This window comes from Lissotriton helveticus, chromosome 10 (assembly GCF_964261635.1).
Source record: "Lissotriton helveticus chromosome 10, aLisHel1.1, whole genome shotgun sequence".
Taxonomy (NCBI): domain Eukaryota; kingdom Metazoa; phylum Chordata; class Amphibia; order Caudata; family Salamandridae; genus Lissotriton; species Lissotriton helveticus.
The window spans coordinates 344368344-344385897 of record NC_136071.1 but is presented as its reverse complement, the minus strand read 5'-3'; the positions used below and the strand labels follow the sequence as shown (position 1 = coordinate 344385897).

General features: G+C 43.4%; 1 protein-coding gene across 6 annotated transcripts in view; it reads right to left on the bottom strand.

Annotated features, from left to right (window-relative positions):
• SMARCC1 (SWI/SNF related BAF chromatin remodeling complex subunit C1) overlaps positions 1-14742 on the bottom strand; it is an 873495-nt gene extending 858753 nt beyond the window's left edge. For 5 of the 6 annotated variants that reach the window (XM_078662531.1, XM_078662534.1, XM_078662533.1 and 2 more), the window contains exon 1: positions 14197-14721. In XM_078662531.1, coding sequence (XP_078518657.1) covers positions 14197-14652 — 456 coding nt within the window. In that variant the 5' untranslated portion in view covers positions 14653-14721. Of the gene's footprint in view, positions 1-14196 lie in introns of all 6 variants that reach the window. The other variant, XM_078662530.1, reaches the window with a different exon arrangement.
• Positions 14743-17554: the final 2812 nt, after the last annotated feature.

Sequence of the window (17554 nt, the reverse complement as noted above, 5' to 3'; positions counted from 1 at the left end):
TCCTTAGTTTTTGGTATCCTTGAGATACGCCTTGATTTGGTACTTGCAAGCCCCAAAGCCGAAGGACTTGTGTATTCACGAGAAATATCGTAACAGATAATCCTTTGAAGTTTGAAGCTAGACTAGTGTGCAAAGATGCCTGGTTTTAGCAGACTTGGAAACTTGTTTTGTCTTGGTTATAGTAAGGACTCCCGATTAGAGGATTCCTGTCCGGTTCCTCCGATTGGAACTCCAACATATGAGCTCTACGTAAAGCACAGCGTAGGCCCTATCACGTATAATGAAGTGTGGATAAAATACACCCGCAAGGATGGTGTTTTAAAATGGCCCCAATATGGTAGTTTCGATTCAGAAATATTAGATAACTTAGAGGTCAAATTATTTAAGAGAAAAGCCCGGCCGGCGATGTTTGACTCTTTTCGCTTATGGCGCAAAGAAGCCAAACAGAAAGAAATAAAGTTAGCGAAAAAGAATAAAAGAGGTATGTCGATGGTGCAAGCTGCCGTTGCATACAGGGATAACGAGGAAGAGCAAGAAAGCGAACAAATACTTAGGAGCAAGAAACTAGCAGTAGATAAATGCTACCCGATGTTACCAAATAAGGGACAAGGAGAAGAGGAAAGATCCGAGAAAGATCCATTAATGTCCCACTTATTAGGCTCACCTCCACCGTATGCGTTAGACGCTACTACAACGCCAAAGTGTTTTTCTATACCACGCCCCGGCGCACGAAACACAGCTTTTGCACACACGCCAGCTACTGTTCAGCTGGTTCCTACTTCTCCGGCGCAGCCTTCTCAAGGGCCGCCATCTTTACTACTTACCCCATCTACTTCTACGACTTTGCCTACAGCTCCAGCTATTGTCTATGATACCACGTCTGCTACTACTTCAACTTCCTCTACTATTGCCTCTACTTCTTCTTTGCCTCAGCCTGTTTTTTCTGATGCACTTGCTCCTCCGCAAGCTTCTCCTTCTATTAGACAAAGAGTGACAGGTACCGTCACTGGTCTGTTTTCACCTTTCTTCGGGTCGCCTAAGACGACCCCTAAAACAGAAGATAGACAGTTACGTAGTCAACTGCCTGATTACGAGGAAAGAAAAGTGTTAAATGAACTAGCCCGTAAATGGATTACGGATACTGTTAGATATGATGTTCAGTCTGTTATGGAAGTTTTCTGTCAATGGAATGCACCCACTCAGAGATACGTATTCGAAGAAATGTGTGTATATCTGGGCGAAGATTTGGAGACAAATGATCCCACATACACAATGAACGAACTATGGCGTACACGCTTCAAGTTCCACGAAGGTATGATTACAGGCAGAGATGTTGAGAAAGCGATAGAGTTATTACTCTCTTATAGGAGTAAAGGAAACGTCTCTAGATCATTGTACGAAGACGACGTAGCAGATAGGAAAAGAGCGAGACAGTACCCCATGAGAGAGGTTCCTCCGGTTTGGAGGGAAGGCGATGCAAATGTAGTACCGCCAATTCTGCCTCATTTCCAGCGTGTATGGGTACATGTCCCCTGGAAACGATCAGAAGTCTTAGCGCTCAAGCAGACATTGCCTGATCCTCGTAAAAACCCGACTGGGTATTATAAGGAGTTATCGCAAACTGCAAGCTCATGTATAATGAATTTAGCGGACATAGACATGCTGTTTGGGAACGTTGTTCCACATCCTCTATGGAGCAAAATACGTCATACGAACCATGCCCAAGAACTAGGTGACTCATGGGCGAACATTGCCGCTATAGATGCTAGACAAATTGGTGGTTCTAAACCTGAGCCGTTAATAGCTGAACTTCCCGGTAGAATTATTGCATACATGAAAACGATAATGCCCGAGGTACGCGTGAACTGGGACAAGCTATCTGCGTGCAAGCAGAAGAAAGATGAGAATGTGTGACTTTTTCACAAGATTTGAGGAAACTTTCACCGATCATAGTGGTCAGGATATGGCTACCGAGGGTGTCCTTCCTAAAAGCAAGTGTATTACTCGATTTTTATAATGTGGATGTAAAAAATTTGGGAATTTGGAGAACAAGCTGAGGTTAGGTATAGATTATGTAATTTTTCTTAATTTAGTACTGCTCTGTATAGACATTTTTCGAGCCAATGTCCAGATTATTTCTCTGCCGTCACGCCGCGGGGATGATCAAATCCAGTACTTACGTTGAATTAAATCTATTTATATTCAGATGCAGTGAACAATCTTCCTCTTTCCCTTCCCAATCCCTTCTCTTCGATCTACGTCTGAAAAGGATTAACTATAGCTCCTGCGACAGAATTATTCGTCCACATTCCAGATCTGTTTGTTCATTTGATAAATATTCTTCGCACTAATAGTTTTCCCTTAATTTCCAATAAAATTATTCTGTGACAATTGTTCTACGTTTATTCTTGACACTGAAAGGGTCCACTGCGACATATATGAGCAGATGGCAACATGGTACATTGGGAAAGGGACTTCTGTGACGCTTCGATCTGCACAGGCCTCCTCGTGTAGCTGCTTTTATTTTGTGCGTTAAATAAGATCATGCCGTCTGTTATAGGGTCTTATTTTTCGTTCAGCATGGCATTACTTCATTTCAAAGTGTCAGTGTGACATTTTCCTTTGCAAATATATACTGTATATACTGCACACAGTGATAATATTTATTTGTATCTCTCACATAAGACCATCTGTAAATGTAGGTGTGTTTATACTTCCCCCAAGTGACATTAAATCCTATAAACCCTGCCTCTTTTGCTGGGAGGTGTGTTTTTTTAACTACATTGTATAACTTAACTGCCTCGGGCCGACCATATATATTTGGGGTATATATGGATTCACAGGCAGTGTCTTTGAGGACTCATTGTACTGCAAGTACGGGTCGGTTACAAACTTGTTCTGAATTGACTCTATTGCTGCCGCTTTCTGTCCCGAAGAGAGACAGGAGGTGTGCACGCGTACGGACAGGAGATGTGCACTCCGTACACATGCACATCTCCTGTCCCCAGAGGATGACATTGCGCGCTTTCAGTTTCCCTCCCCCCAAACCCCCCCACACCCCCCACGGCTCCACGGAACCAGATCGCCCGGGAGTTTCTACCCGCATACACTGGACCGTTCTCTTCATCCCACTTTCACTGATTGTTTGGGGTAAATTTCAGCTCTGCTGTATTTGCGTGTAATGTGCTGGTTACATACATACAATGCCGAGTGCAATAAGTTCACGCTGTGCAGTGGTTGGAAATGTTTAATTTTACATTGAACTCTGAGCTGTGAGGTCAATGTGAAATTACACTGACTACCAATCAGGGACGATTAAAGGCAAATCATCGCTTGTTCGTATACTTAAAGTACTCACTCACTTGAAATTATTAATGTACTCACCGTTCACAGGTCATGAGTATACATTTAACACTCAGTACACAGCCCTGAGTTTCAGCCCCAGGGAGTAGAGTGTTTCTGGCATACCAAGTGCTGGGCACTTTACGGTGACTTGGTACCCTGTGTGCTGGCGTTGGACTGATCAGCCGAGCAGGTATTCTGACTCAACAGTGTCACGCTGAAGTCTTGCATCTGGTGGGGGGAGCGTGTAAAGGCACCTAATGAGCCCAGATAAGGACCCATCAGTCTGTGAACCCCTGTTGGTGCACACCAGAGGTCAGCCTAGGCTCCGGAGCAGCCTTTGTAATCACACTCTAGGGGAGAGTTTAAAGATGACTCATGTGTGTGTGTGTGGGGGGGGGCACACTATCACCCTGTGACCCCAGCTATAATGGCTAGTTCTCCCCTTTTAAAAGGAGCCACCCTTATCATCAATTAAAACCTTATCTTAAATTAAAATATTGCCGTATTGTGTCATTTCCTGGTTATACTGCCAAAGCATCTCCTACTCCCGGGCTTACCCGGTCGCCTCCTATTTGTCACAGGTGACTCTCTCTCCCATCCTCACCCTCAACCCACATTTCCTTTCTTCCCTTCTGCAGTGCTCGGACACAACTTTAGGGCGTGTAAGCACTGCACAATTACTCACCTTTACAAATTAGCATGTGTCCACCTCCCATATGCTGTACACTCGCCCCATGTCTGGTGCCTACTGCCCTCTCATGTCCTTCTCTGCCTTATGTCTTCTTTCCGAGCGCTTTGAAGCAGAGTCGAGAAGGGGTAAAGCCCTATAGAAACAAGCATTTGCAGTGCAATAGGTCTCGCATTTGCGAGAATTTGGGCAGTTGGCATTGTAAACGACAATGCCTTTTATTCACGTATTGGCTTTTAAAAAACATAAATAAAAGACTGTCATTTGCAATGTCAATAGCTTAAACTCTCGCAAATGCGAGACCTATTGCATTGCAAATGCTTGTTCTTATATTGCTATGAACTGTACTTTTATGGTTCTTGAGACCGAAATAAAGTTATTTAAAGAAAGAAAGACTACCATTGTCGATCTCCATTTCTTCCGGAAAAAACTCTTATGAACGTGTTCTGAAAGACATGAATAATTGTTCTAGAATGGACACTAGTGACGAATTTTAATTCAGTCCACTAGACATGTAGTCAACCAACACTAAGGCGTATTTGGGTGAACTGCCGAAAACCCCGAAAGGAACAGACACATTGAACGCCAACTTTTGCCACGGTACCCATTACTAACAACAGGAATAATGAGAGAAGTTTCAGTGACCTGTGTTTTATCGCTCAAAACACATTCCCTCACACAATGTTCACGAGCTCGGTCCATTCCCGGTCATCAAAAGTCCTCTTTCACACTGCGTTTCATTGCACGCATCCCCAAATGACCTTAATGTTTCAATTCCAGCACTGTCGACCTCATTTCCCACGGAAACCACTAACAGTTTACACCTCAATAAAACACCATTTACAATGGACAACTCGTTGGCGTTTCTCCAATACGGAATCAAATCCTCCTTCATAGCTTGTGCACTGGGACATCTGTCTATAACACATTTAATCACATTTTGCAACACTTTGTCTTTAGAGGCTGCCACTTGCCATTCTTCTTCAGTCAACACCCCAGAAGTGACCACAATCACGGCACACACAAATTCTACATCCTCATCATCACCTAGATCATCGTTCTCACACTCTACTACTGGTAACCACAAAAGACAGTCTGCCTTGAAATACCGTTCCCATGGCACATACTGCAAATTGTACTGGTATTCTTGCATTCGGTACTGCCATTTAGCAATGCGTTGAGTTGCTCTACCACCTTTGACGGTGCAAAACAAGTCTACAAGCAGCTTATGGCCTGCGAGCAGCATAAACTGGCTTTCCCAAACAAAGTTTCTAAAATACTGCACACACCACCATAAACCAAGAGCCTCCTATTCGATGGTGGAATAAGTTGGCCCCACACCAGGGGTTATATGGTGGCGGTGTCTATTAGACACCGCCAGCCATATTAGCATATGCATTTGGGAATGCCTTTCCTTGGCGGCAATGCCGCCACGGAAAGGCATGCGGAGTCCCCCTGCAGGGGCCGGTTGCGGGCCCCCAGGGACTCCGTGGGGGTGGGGGGTGCACATGGGGGGTACCATAGCATTTCAATGCACAACATGACAGGCACCTCGCGGTGCCTGTCATGTTGTGCATTGAAATGCACAAAATGCATTTTTAGCATTGCGGCGGGCTGTGCTTTCAGCACCGCCCGCCGCAATGTTAAAAATGCGGGAAGCGCCCGCCACTGTGGCGGGCGCATCTTAATATGTACAACGGGACCCCCGCCCTTATGGCGGGTGGTCCCATTCACCGGTAGGATGACGGGCGGACAAAGTCCGCCCGCCATCCTAATGGACCCCATGGTGTCCTAAATAATCCATTCCATCACACAAAACCCTGCATTTGTCTTTTTTAAAGTTAAACCTGAACATTTCAAAATGTCCAAAACCTTCTCCAGCCTAGCATCATGCTCACACACTGTTTACCCATAAATCAACACATTGTCCTGGAAACATGTCACATCTGGCACGTTAGCAAATAAATTGTTCATTAATCTTAGGAACACTGAAGATGAGGAGGCAAGTCGGAACGGCATACACTTATAACGAAATGCTCCTTCAGGGGTCATAATATAAGTCAAATGTCTTGACTCATCGCAAAATTCTTTCTGGTGATATGCCGCCGACATGTCAAGTGTTGTAAAGAAAACAGCACCCTCGGAAGTGGACACAGCTCATTGATGTTGAGGAGTGGTTGGCAGTCTACCCAGATATTGGAGTTAATATTGCATAAATCAATACATAAACGCAAGGACTTGTCTGATTTCTAGAACCAACACAACTAGGGGCCAACCACTCCAAACTCTCAATGGGTTCAATAACCTCTAAATCACAGAGTTTCTTTAATTCAACCTTATGTTCATCCCTCAAATTGATGGGAACACACCACACCTTGTGAACTTTTGGCTTTGCCTCATGCCTCAAAATTATGCAATGTTTGAAACATTTCAATCGACCAAGATGATCTGTAAACACCTCGGGATAAACACTTGTCCGTTTATTCTCAACCATATTGCACATGTCACCATTGTACATTTCAAACAGATGTTGCCTTGATAGCTCTAACTCCAGAAGATTGGGATTGAGAATTATATCCAGATCCCCATGCTCATGCCACCCTAAAAGATAAGACCTCCCCCCCCTTTGGCTAGATACACAGTGCTGTTTGCATTATTGTTCTCAAAACCTAAACTGGCATAAAATGTACCCAACACCGCCACCCGTCCCCCTCTATAAGCAAAAATGTTAATGTGCGACTCCCGGAGGTGAGGAATATTTAATTTTCCAAACTCTGATTCTCCAATCAAAGCGAATGGCTAACCAGAATCTGCCATAACTCTCACCTTGTACACATTAATAGTAATATGACACAATGGGGGTTTCCTCTTACACGTAAATTCCACATGGTTTGCAGCATCACTTTCAATCGGGTCAGACACATTAATATTACATTTTCCTCATCGCCAGATGTGTCTGACTCAATAGACTTCACTACAGGAGCCCTGAAATGTTTCCTATACGATGTGCAAATTCTTGAAAAATTATCCTTTTCCCCACACCTGAAACATGTCTGGTTGGCAGCTGGTCAATTTATCTACGAGCTTACATGCAACTTACTACCACACCTAAGCATTGGAATATTGACAGGAAGATCCCAACAACTGCCTGACCAGATTACTGGTAAAAAAGAGAGCTGCTGCATGCGACAGTGGGAAGGAGGTGGGAGGGCGAGCAGATGAAAGGTTTGGTGAGGATGTATTTTCCTATGTGCACTACATGTAGCACAGTGCCATACCTGCGGATTGTGACCCGTTACCAGATATTTCTTCTGTTAAGGTTTAGACTTGGCCTGGCCCACTTTTTGGTGTCTTACCCTTCCAATGTTTTTTTACTGAGAAAGATTTGCCTCTGTGTCCATGCAATTCAGTTACGCCCCAATCTCAATTGCACATATTTTTTTCTGTGAGCATTATAAAGTAAAGAGAATTCAGGTCCTAAAGCCCTATAGGAGGAATTTAAACATTAGAAAGTGCAAAGAGTCTTTAGGTTATGTACAATTGCTCCAGACTGAGCAAGTTTGTATAACTGTATATAGATTTATTGCATGCGTCATTAAACACAGGAAGTTAGTTAGGAAATCAGGGTGAATTATTTGACGCTTGCCTGTTTTAAGTACCATTTAATTGAAATGTTTGAGATGTTTTATTTTGTAGTTACTATAGCACTTTATTTGGTCTCGCTGGTAAACTGCATCCGAAGGATGCGTGTCCAGCTGGAGACGTATAGTTGCCTGTCTCGGGGGAAGGAAGGACAAGAGGGTGTTACGAGCCTAAAAGCCGGATTTGGGTGCGCGAACGCGCACGTTCTGTCCCGCGCGTGCACTTCCCTCCCATACTCCCAGCAAGTCAGCCTAACGCGCATGCATGCACACAGACACACACACACACACACACGCGCACACGCACTTACACACACACACACACAAACACACACAGGCACCCAGACAGGCAACCCCCTCTCCCCTCCTTTCTCTTACCTAACCGGGCATCGGGCTTCTCGGGAGCCTCGCAGAGCACTCGAGCTGCTCTGCCATGCCTGCAAGATGCGGGGCTCTCCCCTTAGGCTTGGGGGTCCCGCAGTCTCCCCGCTGGTCTTCACCCGGGCCCCCTCCTGGGTCCCGGGACTTCAGGTACGGCACTTCGCTGTCGCTCCGGGGCCGTGCTCGCGCTCCGACCTCAAAACGAAACTTGGAAATGTTGCGCATGCGCAGGCAGCCCCCGCCCTCCCACTCCTCCCAGCCCGGATGCCAAATGCAAAGATACGCCCAAGGCTGCCTACTAGTTAAAAGCAAAACCATTAACGGGAGACTCTGTCTCTTTTCCACCAGGGGTTATGACGTCACAGACACGCATAAACTTAAGCAGCACCGAACCGACACATCGGCTGGAGGACACTGCAGTCGGTCTTCCTGCATGCTGCCTAATTAACTTTTTCACGCTCTTTTCATCCACTTTATATACGGCTTCCCAGGCTCACTAGGGCTACCCTGCAAGGATAGCCGATACCTGAGACCGAGATTCTAGGTAAGACTTTTGAACGGCCGCGCTGACATAGACCTCGGGCATTTTTATTGTATTTTCTCTACAGCCTGCACTCCTCTTTCCCCTAGCTGATTCTAGAACGCGAGGTGCGGCTTCCTACAACTATCATTCCCAACATGCGCTGTTCATTCACTGCCCTTCTGCCTTTTTCCATTCACTGTCCCACTCAGTGTTCCCATATTCAATTGTCAAGCACCCGCCTCCCTTGTTCCGACCCCCCATGTACCAGTATGCCACTGCTTGGCCGGCGGCGTTATAGACGAACAGCATGCATTCTGGCCCCTCGTGTCTCAATTAGCCCGTAGGCCCACTAGCGCACGGGCGGAGTGCCCCACACAGGTCGCCAGCACACGGCACCCGCAAGCCACCACCCTTTCTTTGCATTATTACCATGTAAGGTTGCCACACGCCACTAGTGCAGGTGCACGTCACCGCTTATGGGTGACTAGGCTCCTTTCTCCCCTGCGCCATTGTTTCACTTTTCAATATCTGACGACATGGTGCCAATGTCAATCCAGGTTTACCGCCTTAGCTGCCATGTTTGCCCACTAGCTCTCTGCACGCATCGCAGAGAGGTGCTTACGTTAGGCTTCCATCTTTCACGTCAAGCTTGTATTTACGGTCTCTCATTTTCTTCAGGTCTCCCTTCACCAGCACTTTTCAAGATGGCCTATTCACCCTTGCCAGCCTTTGGCCCAGGCTGGGCCTACTGCACTCACGTCCTCAATGCACGATCCATCTTACATCTGCATTGGTATGTACCCCTCTGTTTTATTTACCCCACCAGGGCCATGCGTGGTCTGTCATTATGCCTGTTCCGCCTCAGAAGCACCACGGAGTCCTGTATCCAATTGTATATGACAAGCGCATATGGGGTCCCGTAGGCAATCAGCTGTACAGATCCTCTGTAGCCCTTTGTATGTCATTACATCACTCAGTGCCACCACAGCATTAATCTGTGCACCCATTCAACAACAACTGGTTCAAATATGTTCTCTCAATGTTTGAAGCTTCATTACAAATGTCACAAAAAGATGTTAATATTTCGTCACAAAAAAATACACTGAACATAATCTTCACAAAAGTTATTTACAAAAGTTTAAGCTATAGCCATTATAAATTACAATAACTTTTATTTAAGTATTAATTATTAAAAAAAAATGTTTAAGCCATTGTTATTAGTAATATCAATACATCTAAGTCTCGTAAATACAACACATATTGCATTACAAATGCTATAGGTGTCACATTTGCGAAAGTTAAAACTATTGGCATTGTAAATGACAAAGCTATTAATTTCGCTATTTTCAAAACCAACACATAAATAAAAACTTTGTCATTTACAATACCAATAGCTCAAACTTTCCTAATGCGAGACCTATTGCATTGCAAATGCTTGTTCAGACTTGTATTTCAAGATGAACTGTACATATTTTAAGATTACTATTGTCTATGATCGAAATTGTAATTATTTTTATTTGTATACTTGTATGGTTTGTTTTTATAACCAAATCAAGTACTTTAACTAAACTGAAATGCTGTTACCATCATAGTTCCCACTAACGTGCACGGGTGTGCGCACGCACACGTCCTTCTTCCAGCGCACGCACACACACACACACACTTGCAAAGTGCACACAATGCCTAAAAGTCTGTTCTTCAACCACAAATGTAAACATACATGGGCAAAATGCGAGGAGCAGTGGCAGACTTTGAAACTCAAACAAGAGGTTCGAATCCAACATTTTTTTTCCGGCCCTGTGAATAGCTTCTGAAATGGCATCATCAAATTATACACACTGATTTCCATCCAGGAATTCTGTATTTAACCTAATGGCTCTGGATAAGAGGCTGCGATCACACTATACTTTAAGGCAATTCAGAAAAGTAAACCCAGAGGCGGCTCTATGGTAAGACTTGTATTATAATATAGGTAACCCCAACGTGCGGTCTGAACTGTACAACTTTCCCTGCTCTCTCATTGAGACTGAGGGGAAGACAGACTTTGTTAACTCCCAAGGGAAAATATTTCCAAGCTCTGCATTTCACTTAATCTCTCCAGATCTTAAAAATAAATCTTAATGAGTCTTTGTGTAATGCAACTGGTGCTCATGCAAGTAACTCCAGTGCCCTTTGGCCAAGTTCACCCTTTATAAAACTGAAAAAAACTAGCAACATTTGGGAACACAACCCAGGATGAAAGTATTGTAGGTAGCATATATTTATTTTTGTCGTGGAACTGGCCTGCATTTCATCCACAGAAGTGTAGCAGCCTCTGTTATGCGATAGGCTTCTCAGTTCATGTTTAAAAACTCTCACTTTTAATAAATAGTTTCTAAATATTTTGGATGTATTAAAGGGAAACCCTTCCACATAATAAAGAAATACTCTTCTTGAATATTTAATGCAACCATGCAACATGTTAGAAAATGATATTTCAAATATTTTCAAGGGTCATCTTGTACAAATAAGAGTGCGGCCTTTTACATATGGTGCAGTTAGAATTTGAGGATTTAGGTGAATTAATGGTTCTGTTGGGCTTTTTTTCCAGTGGGTGCTGATCTTAGAATCACATTCACTTTTTTTGACACGTCACCAATAACTCACTACAGAGACCTTAGGGAGGTGTAAAAACAAATTGGTAGTCAAGGCTTGACAACAGAAAGGGGTGCAGTCATGAGGAACAGAGTCATGCAAACCAGAGTTTGGCTTTCAAATTATACATTTATTTATTTTTAAACTCTGCAGGAAATAAATGGCAAATGGGACAAATGTGACAGTAAATCTTTTCTGGTTTAAATGATTGCAAAGGCTGCATTTTAAAATATCTAATGGGGTTAAGACATTCTCTGCAGTGATATTTTGTGCCAAGGAAATTTTAGGGGATAACAGTGATGGTCAGATAACTATGGGGGTTAATGCAATTGCTGGAGAGATCTGTGTTTTGTCTAGTTTCAGTTTTGACTCATAATGCTGCATAAAGGATTAATGCATCTCCTGTAAAGCACATTGTGGAACATACAACTCACAATTTTTTTGTAGATAGGTAAGTGGGTTACTCCTTTTGACACATATCCGTTATTACATGCAGTACATAAATTGCAATCCTATTGCAGCACAGTGAGCAATGAACCAGCATCAACAAGCCTTTTGCAATCTGCAAGTAATGGATTTAGAACCTTAATGTTATCTTTCTCAATTTTTTGTATAGTGCTGCTGAAAAGGATTCCTTTGCGTAGTAATACATTTATGGATGTACGATGTTACAACGCGATCAAAATGATCGCGGTACATCACAACGCATCTTTTACAACGCAAGTCGTTACCATGACTTGCGCTGTATGGTGCTGGAATTAGGAATAGTAAGATTTACTATTCTAACTCCAGCCTACGTACAGTAGGGAAGGTGTTGGAATAGTAAATCTACTATTCCTTAGTCTAGCGCACCCTCCAGCGCAAGTCGTGGTAACGACTTGCGTTGTAAAAGACTCGTCATAATGGCACTGCGTTGTTTTGACCGCGGTGTAAAGGTTGTAGACCTACATTTATATGAATACATACAGCCCCAGCACCGCTACATTTTAAATCCATACTTTTACTTTTTGTTTTTCTCTGTTATGCACTCTCAACATATGCCTATCTAGTTCGAGTACATGCATTTAGCTTATATAGGAAGGGTAAACAAAGTCAAAAACCTGCCTCAAAGTTTATTTTAAGTACCTGCCTTGTAAAGTGATACTTGTGTGTCTTTGTTTACCATCCATTGTGTTGGAATCTAAGGATTAGGCTCCAGGTGACTCTCATCCAGGATCATTCTTGAACAAAAGTAGGGATGTTGGCCCTTTAAATGAGACCTTTGTTTTGGGACAACTTAAATTATAAATAAGAAAGCCCCTTCACTGCCTGCAAATTCCTGCTCAGAACCGAAAGCAGACAACATGTGGGCCCTGCTCAATATGTTCCAGTGATGGCAAATTACACTGGGAAGTTTTTTTTATAGCATATTTCACTTGGTCCAGCCCGGATCCGGTTCGAGCTCAATAAAACCTCCTCATTCTTCTGACTGCTTGCATCAACCCTGCTCTTCAGTTAATGCATATAATGGTGGCACCTCCTGTGTCCTGTCCTTTTCTAAATCTGGAGTGTAGGTGCTACAGTAATAAAACAATTCATGTCCAAGGGTGTGTATATACATTGCAAAACTGTCTCAAGACTTTATTAAATAGAACTGTGTGTGTGTAATGCACCTGTTTAGCACGTATTGTAAACAAAGGTTTGGAGTGGTGACTGCCACATATTTATATTGTTGAGCAAAGCACTCAAATGCATGATCAGTTGCTTGGTGCACATAGCCTTGGTTGCAGCGCACAGAGATCTTGAACTGCCGCACACACAGGAAAATAGACGGAACATTGGTTACTAAACTATATGTAACCCTCCTAACCCACACTAATACCATAATACTAGAAGGTTGGCCAGTCGACTGCATTTCGTACAGACTATCTAATAATTTGCTTATACTTCTTGAAACTCTAAACACTCATTAGACAACATCGCTATAGGTCATGCCCATTACCCAATACTGCATCAGTCCATAGCAATAAAATGTCACCAACTGCTGACCAGGCATAGAATAACTGAAGAGGTCTGCCACAAGCTGCGACAACCCAATACAGTAACCAGCTAAGTGTTCTGTGATTATAATTAATACCATAAAAAGGCCCTCAAAGCTGTCAGCAGATAGGCGCGAAGTTTGTGAATCAATCTCTCGCATTTCTTCATCTATCACACTGCTAGGCAATGTGTTCAACAACATGAAAATCGCAACGTGATGGGCATCACGCACGACATGCAAAGACTTAGAAACAAATCCCACACAGGATCAAAACAAAGACTAAACCTTTTTAATTGGACACCAAACATAATGTAGCATGCTACCAACGTAAACAAGAGCTTCAGCAATCCACGGAAGGCAAGTAAGTGATATGTAAATGCTGCAAAACAATACAAAAGATAGACATGCTGTAGGCAAATACTGAAAAAAAGAACACCTTAAAATCAAAGGAAAGGCGTTAGAGTGAAAATGCACCAATCTGGTGATAAAAACATCAGCCATCAGGATTCACGGATTGTTGACACTGAGATTCGTCCAGTAAAGGAACGTAACATTCGATAGAAAGGAACAAACTGTAGCTTGAACCCATTAACTAAGAGAATTCTGACAGTTGTGTACTCAACATCAAAGCGGTGCGCAGTTTAGGGAGTTGTTTGACAAACTTTCTTGAGTCTATGATTATACAATGTATGTATGTGATGCTGGTGGGAGGTGATGGATGTGCGATTAGACTGTATCGTGCATCAGATAGTTCATCGGGAGGCAATGTGGGGGTGATTATGAATCTCCGGAGCACTATTGACTATCTGCTCTCCTGAAGTCATACCTCCCTCAACTTCACGTAACCACCGGGCTCTCTGGGCACTTGTTGTTATCCTTTGTAGATGCAAGACCCCGCCTTCCAGAGTATTCCAAGCCCTCTGTGAATTAAGGACTATAAAGATGACTCAACAAGGACCCTCACCTTCTTGTAGTGCTTGCCCAACCAGGCCCGTACAGGTTCCAAGAGTGCCAGGGTATCGGGGCTCTCCCAGTGCTTGGTGCTGGGTCCCCCATCCTTCTTGCGGGCAGCTGCAGGAGGCGCGGCGGGCGGTGCGGGGGTATCTTCAGGCGGAGAGCCAGATTCCTCATCCTCCTCCTCATCTACCTCATCGTCCTCTTCTTCTTCCTCCTCCTCTTCCCCGGGAACTGCGGGACTAGTCTCCCCGTCCTCCTCTTCATCGTCTTCGCCGGGCTGGGCGGCCTCCTGCTCCGGGGCCCGAGCGGCTGGGCTGCTGCACTCCTCCGGCTCGTCAGGCTCGCGCGCCCCGCCTCGCCGGCGCCGCCTCCGCCGCGCACCCCCCGACTGCTTGGCACTGCTCTCGCTGCTGCCGTTGCAGCCGCTACCGGGCGGCCCCAGACCGGGTTGCCTTTGTTTCATGTCTGCTCAAAGAATCTCTACAACTGCCGCCTCAGTAACACAGGGCCGTGGAGGGTAAGCATGCGCAGTGCGAAGCAGACTTTAAGGCATGGACATCGAAATAGGACAGGTACGGCTACTGAGCACGCGCGTTCCTGAAAGCATGGACATAGAAAAGGAACCAACACCACCGGTCTGCACAGCTCCAGCAGAGCCTGGTTCCAGGGCTCGGGCACTTTCGGAGTCCGTACCGGTTATATTACTTAGCTGTCTTAGCCAGCATCTGGCTTCCAGAGACTGAAGAAGATATCCAACAAGATTTAAAGTGATAACGAGGCTACCAATGCTCAACGTCGGTCTAAAATAGCACCTGGTCGTTCAATTTTTTAAAGTGCTATCTAGTTCAGGCCAGCCTTAGCTCAGACAGATTTCCGGGTGAAACTAAATTTGGTGGCCCACATGGTCCACCTCTCACCTTTTCCCTAACTCCCCTGTTCCGTTGGTGATCCCACTGGCCAGTCCCGCCTCAATACCTCGGACCAGTGACCAGTTGGCTGTTGTTGGGGGAAAATCTCTGTTAAAAATAACAAAGAGGATAGTTGACAATACAATATGGTTTAATGCATTAATCAGCTGGGGAGATCAGCCAGGCTCAGCCGACACTGGAATCTGATGTTCAACCAACAGTTGAAAAGCAGTGCCTTATATACTCTAAAACAATTGAAAAAAGTTACAAGCATAGGATTTGCGTCACAAATGGGTAGATTAAATCAAGTACATGCTAATATTCCATTTATGTGTATTTCTTTAATGTACATTGCGTAAGCTTTGCTGACATTCCGCGGCGCACACCTTTGAAGAATGTTTCTCTTCAAAGGTGCATCGCTCGTGGTATGTCTCCCTGTGACTTCCAACTGCTGAATGCCCCATTCAGCGTTGGACATCACAGGACTGAGTCGTTCTCCAGTGATTATGCTGTATTATTGAAGATCAATAAACAACGTTCTTACTTTGATCCAACGTTTCTTCACTGCATTATTCTTTATTAATAAATGAAGAATTCCTCTTCTTCATATTTGGCGACGAGGGAAAAAGCAGCCTTCCACCAATCTTGTGCGACCTGTGGCGAAGGAAAATAGCACCTCACCTTCCAGGAACCTGCGTTGGTTTATCGGCGAAATTCCGGAAGAAAAATGTAACGGGACGAGTAAAAGGTGAATTTAATACCTTTTCAGGCGTTTCCAGTTCCTAATTGGCTTCAGTTACTGTCACTCATGACGTGCAAATATACATCACAACAGCAATCTTAATTCACGGAGAAAACGAGAAGTGCCGCGTCAATCCGCTTCATAACGTGATCAAGTTCCGGTGGCCATCTTTAATCCACAGTAACAAGCTGTTTCTATGGCAACGCTTCTACGATCGGATCATACATCGGGAACAGCTGTTTTCTTCGACGATACACACGTCAGTGTGTAACAATTTGGAAATAAACCAAGCAGTAAATATTAAATCACTACTTTCAACATAATTTTAATTTGTATTCCAAAATTAAAGGAATTATTAGCGGTTTATCTCTACAACAAAGCCTCTTAAGGAATTACTCTGATGTGCAAGTCCTACAGGGAAAAATAAAGACCTAAGGTACAGTCATCAGTTATATTTACATTTATATTAAAAGTATAAGACTCATACTAATTTAGAATTTACATTACATTTACATAATTTTTGGGATAACATGGCAACCAATCAACAAATAGTCAACCTAAATCACTTTCTTCCTAACCCTGACAAAGCCAAAGAAACGTGGAAGTTGTGGTTTAAGAGTTTTGAAAGCTATTTAATTGCTATAGGTGCAGATGAATACTCGTCAAAAAGGAAATTAGCTATCTTATATAGCCACTTGGGAAATGCAGGATGACAAAACTTTGATAATTTACCTCATTCCCTACCCCCTCTAGGAAATGGGGATGGATGGAATGAATTCACTGATGCAGTTTTGAGACTCAATAGAAAGTTTATGGAACAACCCAGTGTCATGTTAGAACGTTTCAATTTTATGAAGAGGAAACAGGAACAACATGAATCTGTGGAAGAATTTATATCTGCACTTAAAAACCTTGCTGCAGACAGCAACTTTGGAGCATATTTAGATACTGTGCTCAGGGATCAGTTCGTCTATAAGTGCTTTCATAAGAAAATTCAGGAAAGAATTTTAAGTTGCCGTGATTCGTCCCTGTCAGAAATAATAGACATGGCAAAGAGTATAGAAAGGTCTATTATCTCTTCAAAATGCATTTCTGAAGGGAACACTTCATCTCTACATAATGAGATAAATGTTAATGCTGTTTATTCCAGAAGCAAAGTCACTAAACCTTTTTAAAAAAGGGCTAATTCATTTTGCTACAGATGTGGGTCTAAAACGCACCTTGGAAATAGCCCAGTTTGTCTTGCACTGGGCAAAAGGTGCACATTTTGCCATAAAATTGGACACTTCCACACTGTTTGCAGAAACAAAAGAACGATTCAAGTCAGCGCAATAGAAAATGATGAAATTGATACTTCATGCATTGAATCATCGTTAGAAAATATTAATATTAATACTGTTGATGTTAATACTGTTGATACATTTTCAAATGCTTTACAAAAGAAAGAGATACTTTCTATTGACTTGGTTGAAACATCACCTAATGTTAGTCGTGTAAAAGATCCTACTTGTGAACTTCTTATTGATCATCTTCTTTTAGACATGATGGCAGATTCTGGGGCACCCGTGACTATCATATCTGATGTTTTGTTCAATACTCACTGGTCCTCAAATGTACATTTACAACCATTAGACATCTTTCCCAAAGCATATGGTGGTAAGGACATAGACATGTTAGGCTATTTTTTAACAAAAATGTCATGCTTGGGTAGATAT